Source organism: Aquarana catesbeiana, linkage group LG11 (assembly GCF_042186555.1).
Source record: "Aquarana catesbeiana isolate 2022-GZ linkage group LG11, ASM4218655v1, whole genome shotgun sequence".
Taxonomy (NCBI): domain Eukaryota; kingdom Metazoa; phylum Chordata; class Amphibia; order Anura; family Ranidae; genus Aquarana; species Aquarana catesbeiana.
The window spans coordinates 263,848,109-263,855,939 of NC_133334.1; the positions used below are offsets into that span (position 1 = coordinate 263,848,109).

A 7,831-nucleotide genomic window follows, 5' to 3' on the forward strand; every position below is an offset into this window, starting at 1 on the left:
CATTGATCACTGTATTAATGCCAATGGTCCCAAAAATGTGTCAAAATTGTCCGATGTGTCTGCCATAATGTCACAGTCACGATAAAAATCGTTGATCCTCGCCATTACTAGTAAAAAAAAAAAAAATTATCAATAAAAATGCCATAAAACTATCCCCTATTTTGTAGATGCTATAATTTTTGCGCAAACCAATCAATAAATGCTTATTGCGATTTTTTTTTACCAAAAATATGTAGAAGAATACGTATCGGCCTAAACTGAGGAAAAAAAAATGATTTTTTTATATATTTTTTGGGGATATTTATTATAGCAAAAAGTAAAAAATAATGCGTTTTTTTTTTCAAAATTGTCGCTATTTTTTTGTTTATAGCGCAAAAAATAAAAACCGCAGAGGTGATCAAATACCACCAAAAGAAAGCTCTATTTGTGGGAAAAAAAAGACATAAATTTTTTTTTGAGAGCCACATTGCACGACCGCGCAATTGTCAGTTAAAGCGACGCAGTGCCGAATCGCAAAAAGTGCTCTGGTCAGGAAGGGGGTAAAATCTTCCGGGGCTGAAGTGGTTAAAACACAGTTGATAAACTGCGACAGAAGGGCACGTGCAGGCAGATTAACGTACCTGTACGTGGCCCTTTAAAAGGGTGGATTGCGGGCGGGCGCGCGCCCACCGGGAGCTATGTGACCGTGATCGCGGGTCCCACGGACCCGATGTCTGCGGGGATACCCGTGATCGTCTCACGGTGAGGAAGAACAGGGAGATGCTAATGTAAACAAGCATCACCCCGTTCTGCCTAGTGACAGGAAACCTATACAAGCACCGGGAAAACATGCAAACTCCATGCAGATAGGCCCCCAGTGCTGCAAGACAGGAGGACTAACCACTAATGTACAATCATTATAATAGGCTGAAAAAATGCTGGGAGTAACATTCCTGGGCATTTTTCCATGCCCATGAAGCTGTGGGTGCTGCATGCAGCCTGCCATACAAATGAATGGTTAAACACGGCCGTACTCTTGTAAACGATGCGCAGAAATGTTGGCGTTTAGAAGAGTTTAGCCACATACAGCCATTCACTTAAATGTCAGACTGAATGTGGCACCTGAGGCTCCTTGAGCATGGGAAAGAGCCTGGAAATTTACACCCAGCAAATTTTCGACCTCTCACCATCTAAGTGCATCATGAGGCCTAAACCACTGGTGCAACGCGACGCAAATCACCTTATGCCTGTGAACAAGACCATAGGTGTTATACACTTTAATATACTGATGCGAAAATGAGAATAAACATTTGCAATATATATATATATATATATATATATATTTATAACATATATTTTATGGGGGAGTGTCATCCTGAAGCTTTACGTTAAACTGGGTACTGTATAAACTGTACTGTATAAAAAAGTATGTAAATATATATATATATATATATATATATATATATATATATATATATATATATATATATATATATATATACATGTGTGTTTAATATCATGCAAAAAAAAAAGAAAGTATATATGTATGTTGTAATACATATACCTATATGTATCAAAAAAAACATAAATATACATATGCATATTTACATACATTTTCATTATTATTTTTTTAATACAGTGTCCAGTTTAACTTAAAGTTCCATGGTTATATGTTATAAAAAAATAATATGTATTTATAGATAGATAGATAGATAGATAGATAGATAGATAGATAGATAGATAGATAGATAGATAGATAGATAGATAGATAGACATACGCAATATTTAATAATATCTATCTATCTATCTATATATTATGTTTAATATAATGCGGAAAAAATATATGTATTTTATGTAATACATATATTTATATGTATCAAAAAATCTAAACTTATATATATATTTACGTATATTTTTTTTAATACAGTGTCCAGTTCAGGATGACCCTCTCCCCCATATGTTATAAAATAGATAGATAGATAGATAGATAGATAGATAGATAGATAGATAGATAGATAGATAGACAGACATAAAACATTTCTAATTATATATATGTATATATAGAAAATGTGTTTAATATGATGCAAAAAAAAAAAAGATGTGTATTTTGTGCAATACATATATTTATATGTAACTAATATATATATATGTATATATGTACATATTTTTATTTCTTTTTTTAATACAGTGTCCAGATTGATTTCAAGTTTTAGGGTGACCCCCCTCCCCATAATACTGCACTATGGATATCCTGGATGGACACCCCAGAGCGCCGACAATATGAATGCAGCATTTCTGTATTTCTATGTGCAGCCTGGCTGGTGCAAAGGCAAAGTGCAGACAAGACCGGTACAGACCGGCGGAGGCCAGGGCCATCGTGCAGCGATCTCAGGACGGCGGACCTCGGAGGGAGTTGCGGGGAAGGAAGCGCTGAAGGCGGCCGGAGAAGTTCCAGAAGTTTTCTCGCTGTAGCGCAGCCTTGTGTGCAGTACCTGTAAGCGGCCATGAGGTGTCGCTGCCCCGCCCTCGCCTCCCGCCTATATATAGAGTGACAGCGGCGCTCCGGCAGTCAGTATTGAGCGGTGTCGTCTGCTTGGAGAGTCCGCCGATTGATCGCGCAGAGTCAGCCCGAGCTCATCCTGGATTCCCGGAGCTCGTCACCATGCTTGGCTGGCTATAGGAGCTCCATGGAGCTAGCCAACTTCTACGAGGTCGAATCCCGGCCATCCATGAGCGCCCAGCCTCAGCAGCACGCCGCCTACGGCTACAGGGAGCCCCCCGCCTCCACCGGGGACGTGACCGAGCTGTGCGACAACGAGAACTCCATAGACATCAGCGCCTACATCGATCCGGCCGCCTTCAACGACGAGTTCCTGGCCGATCTCTTCCATAACAGCAAGCCAGGACCGTGCCAAGGCCACCATGGACTACCAGCAGGGCCACCCTCCTATGTATGGCTGCATGGCCACCTACCTGGACAGCAAGATGGGACAATGGCCTCAGGCCCCTGGTCATCAAACAGGAGCCCAGGGGGGAGGAGGAGGAGGCCAACCGGGTGTCTCTAGCTGCCCTCTACCCTCACCCTTCCAACCAGCACCCATCCCACCTGCAATACCAGGTAGCCCACTGTGCCCAGACCACCATGCACCTGCAGCCTGGGCACCCGACTCCACCACCAACCCCAGTGCCAAGTCCTCACCACCTTCCCCATCACCACCATCATCATCACCACCAGCTGCAAGCTTCCTCCTCCAAGGCAATGTCCTCTTCGTCTTCTAGCTCTTCTTCTTCATCAGAGACCAGAGGCAAGTCCAAAAAATGGGTGGACAAAGGCAGCACAGAGTACAGGGTGAGGAGGGAGAGGAACAATATAGCGGTCAGGAAGAGCAGGGACAAGGCTAAGATGAGGAACGTTGAGACCCAACAGAAGGTGGTTGAGTTGTCCAACGACAACGAAAAGTTGAGGAAGAGGGTGGAACAGTTGAGCAGGGAGTTGGAGACCCTCAGGGGCATCTTCAGGCAGCTGCCAGAGAGCTCTCTGGTCAAAGTGATGGGCAACTGTGCATGAGATAGAACCCAACCTCCTCGTTCTTGACCCCCCCCAATCCATCTCTTGTGGATCCTAACCAAGTGCCAAGAGTGATAAGGACACTTCCACGAACTTGGATCCCAGCCTTTGACTCTTTTTTTTTCTTTGCATGAGGTCCAACTCAATCTCCAAATTCTAGACTTTCTTTCTCCATCTCCTGTGGATCCTAACCAAGCACCAAGAGTGGTAAGGACACTTCCATGAACTTGGATCCCAACCTTTGACACTTTTTTTTCTTTCTCTCTATGTTGCATGAGGTCCAACTCAACCTCCAATTTCTTGACTTCCCCTCTCCATCCATCCACCATCTCCTGTGGATCCTAACCAAGCACCAAGAGTGATAAGGACACATCCATGAACTTGGATCCCAGCCTTTGAGCCCCTTCTCTCTTTCTACAGTTTTGCCAAAACAATGGATATTTGTATGATTGATTGTGGTGACCATTTTGCAAGACAGTTTTGGCTAAGTTCTCACAACCTGGTGCTAACGCAGTTGTGAGGAGCCTCTATTAGTCAACCACAGTCTACCAAATACTGTACTTTTTTATGGTTCTTATTTTTTATACTCTTTGTAAGAAAAAAAAAGTTTGAATAACTTCTATGCAACCTGTGGCTGGTCAAACTATTTTATTATGTTTTTTTTAAGGGGCAGTAAAGTTTGGTAATTGTTGAACAGTTTGCTGCAACTCCCAATGGCATTTGGTGGGGTAAATAATAAGATCCTTTTAAGACAAGCCCAGTAGGTCACAGGCCAGTTCGGGCAACTTTTGGCCTTCGGTTGTTTTGGCATCACAGACTCCAGTGTGCCCTGTCAACACAGGAAATATTGGAAGTTTTGGTGCCAACCCAGCTGGTGGCTTTAAGTTGTTGAATTGGTTTCTGACATAATGGGTTTGGTTATGAATAGGGGCAGTAAAGATTGGTAAACATTGAAGAACAGTTTGCTGCAACTCTCAATGGCATTTAGTGGAGTAAATAAATAGGATGATAGGATTCTATAGCACAAGCCCAATGGGTCACAGGACATGTTCAGGCAACTTTTAGCTTCTGGTTGTGTTGGCACCACAAACTCCAGAGTGCCCTTTCAACACAGAAAACATTTGAGGTTTTGGTGCCAGCCCAACCGATGGCTTCAGATTGTTGAAGTATCTTGTGATATGATGGGTTTTGCTATGAACAGGGTATAATTATGCACCTTTTTTAAAAGTGCCTTCTCCTCATCATCATTTAGTGTGTCTGTTACTTTAAAATGCTACCTACAGTCCAGTGCAGCTCAATAACGCACCAGCAGATTATCTATCAGGAGTTTATGATATGAAGCAGATATGGACTTCTACAAATATTTATATATATTTCTTCAATTCATAGACAAGCTTTATTCAGGATAAACCCTTGCCTTCACTATCAGAGACGATCAATGTGCCAAGAGACTTTTTTTTATTTTTTATTTTATCGAACGCACAAAACTTATTTAATGATTTCAATGACAAGCTGCATTGTGGAGTAAAGGGAATGGTGTCTTTGTGTGACACAGGCCATCACATTATCATACTGTATTACAGAAGAAAAAAAAAACACATTAAGGCATTTTTATAAAAAATAAATAAATCTTGACTACCTTTAACAAGCTGCTATTCGCTGATTGCATTGCGCCTTTTTGTCTCTTGTATATATTGGCTTTAAACTTTGTCAGATTTAAGTGGACCCGGTTGAATGTGAATCAGAAAATTGCAGTTTTTAAGCTTTCGAACATTTCTTTTTCATCATATTCTTGCCATTTTTTTAAAATTCTTATTATCATCAGCGATCGCTCTAGCATGTTGCAGGTCTACAGTGCCTGGCAACCTTGAGTAGCTAGTATTGATGCACAAACACCCCCCTCCCAATTGTGTACAATGCACCCTAACCAACCCAGCACCCCACTAACCCATGACTTTCATAACTGTGCCTTAATTATTGTACGCATAGCACCGCTTAATTAACCCATCCTATCACTTTTTTTTTTTTTAACCCCTGGAGCAAATTTACATCAGAAGATTTTTTTTTCTACCAATTTATCATCCCCTTTTCTGAAATCCCAAGATGTTTCAAGAGTTTAATATTATTTTAAAGGATTTATGTCTGAAAATTTTTATTTTAAAAAAAGAAATGGTTCTATTCATTTTATTTGTTATTAATTATAATTTTGAAACACAATGGTATATGTTTTGGTTTTTATTTTCATTATAAATAAAGAATATACACTGTACAGATTTTTGTGTCATTGTTTTCTTTTTACATTAACAGATGCTGGAAAAAAAAAAAATCTAATGGAAAAGGTAAAAGAGATACTTTATTAAATAAAACAAGGCAACATTTAATAATATAAAAAAATGTAAATTAAATAATAAAAAAAATAATATTAAATATTACATACATTTTTATTATGTGAATAATGTAAGTGTGTGTGTATGTATATGTATATATATATGTATATATATATGTGTGTGTGTGTATATATATACATATATATATATATATATATATATATATATATATATATATATATATATATATAATTTCTCTTCCTTCCATTGTACATTGTAGGGTAGTATTTTTTAGGGTTGGTGGTCACGCAGGACTGACTCGGTTTCGGTTCACATTGGTGCGATGCGGGAACCAGTGCGATTCCTGTGCGAGTTCCCGCATCGCATCTGACTCGCAGGCAGTTCACACTGACATCTGCAAACCGCTGCAGGTGCAGATAGAAAGTTAATGACACCCCACCCCCCCCCCCCCAAAGTATGAACTGTGGAATCGGTTGCATGGATCAGAACACCCATGCGATCCGATTCCAGTGTGGACTAAAAAAAGGGTCCTGCACAATTTTGGTGCGAATGCGTCGGGGTTTCAGCACAATTTTGGTGCGAATGCGACGGGATTTCAGCCATACAAACTGAGGCCTCCTTACCTTAGGAGGCAGATGACAGGGATCTCCCTCTGGGGCTGTTGCTTCTCCACCCGGCTGAAGCGGGTCCTGAGACTCCCTGGCCAATCGGGTCTCAGGACCTGCTTACCTGATTGGCCGGGAGGAGAAGCAGGAAGACAATAGCGAATATTAATTTGCTATTGTCACACAAGTGGGTGGGCTCTGCGCCCCAAGCCCACCCTTTTTTGAAGCCAATTAGAGCCTCGGGCTCTAAAAAAGAAAAAAAACCCTGTTGACATTCATGCGTCCGGCACCCTGCATGTAGATTAGGGACCGGTTGCATGGATTAGGGGGGCAGTGCCCAGTATGGTAGAAAGAGAGGGATAATTGCATTCCATTGGACATTGGGTGCTCCCTCTTTTTCTACCTCCACTTCCATTATAGGGGTAAGCCCTGGGGCAGTTAACTAGGAACACTGCCATTTCAGTTCAACTGTGAGTTAAACTGGCCATGCACTGTACAATCGTCTCTAGATTTACCAAAACTATTCAATATAACTGTACAATCAATCAGGCAGGCCCTTGCACTATATAGTCAATGGTAGATCTAAAGGAGATTGTACAGTCAGATTGTATAGTGTATGTCCATCTTAAAAGGGTGAGTCCATGCAAAACTGATTTCCACATATTGGTAATAATTGGATTAATGCACTGGCTTCCTATATCTACTGCTATGGAGGTTCACAGTTCCTTGTAGCAGAACAATCTCATTTTTCTGCTTCTTTCTCTGCAAAGTAATAAAAACCCAGCAGACAAATGAGACCACCCTGCCTCATGCTGACAATTAATGGGCGGAGCTGGGAACTCAGCTGCAAAGACCACGTTTCTGAGATTAAGCCCACCTGCACTTGGAGCAGCGGTTCCCAACCTCCGTCCCCCATTCACACTGAGGCCCCTTTCACACTAGGGCAGTTTGCAGGCGCTATTGCGCTAAAAATAACCCCGAGGACTTTTACACTGGAGCGGTGCGCTGGCAGGACAGGAAAAAAAGTCCTGCTAGCAGCATCTTCGGAGCGGTGAAGGAGCGGGGTATACCCTGCTCCTTCACCGCTCCTGCCCATTGAATTCAATGGGGCAGCGCGGCTATACCGCCGGCAAATCGTCCCTTTCTCGGCCGCTAGCGGGGGGTAAAACTGCCCTGCTAGCAGCCGAATACCGCCGCTAAAACGACGGTAAAGCGCCGCTAATAATACCGGCGCTTTACCGCCGACGCCCCCACCGCCCCAGTGTGAAAGGGGCCTAAATCCAACTTTGAAGTGCACGATTTTAAAGCTGCAGGTTAGTGCGACCTCAGGC

The 7,831-nt window shown here is 41.9% G+C and overlaps 1 protein-coding gene across 1 annotated transcript; it reads left to right on the plus strand.

Moving 5' to 3' along the window:
- Window positions 1-2,521: 2,521 nt before the first annotated feature.
- CEBPA (CCAAT enhancer binding protein alpha) lies at window positions 2,522-5,816 on the plus strand. The gene is given in 3 exon segments (XM_073605779.1): window positions 2,522-2,879; window positions 2,881-2,967; window positions 2,969-5,816. Coding segments are annotated over 3 exon segments (879 nt in total). The 5' UTR covers window positions 2,522-2,666; the 3' UTR covers window positions 3,548-5,816.
- The last annotated feature ends 2,015 nt before the right edge of the window (window positions 5,817-7,831 follow it).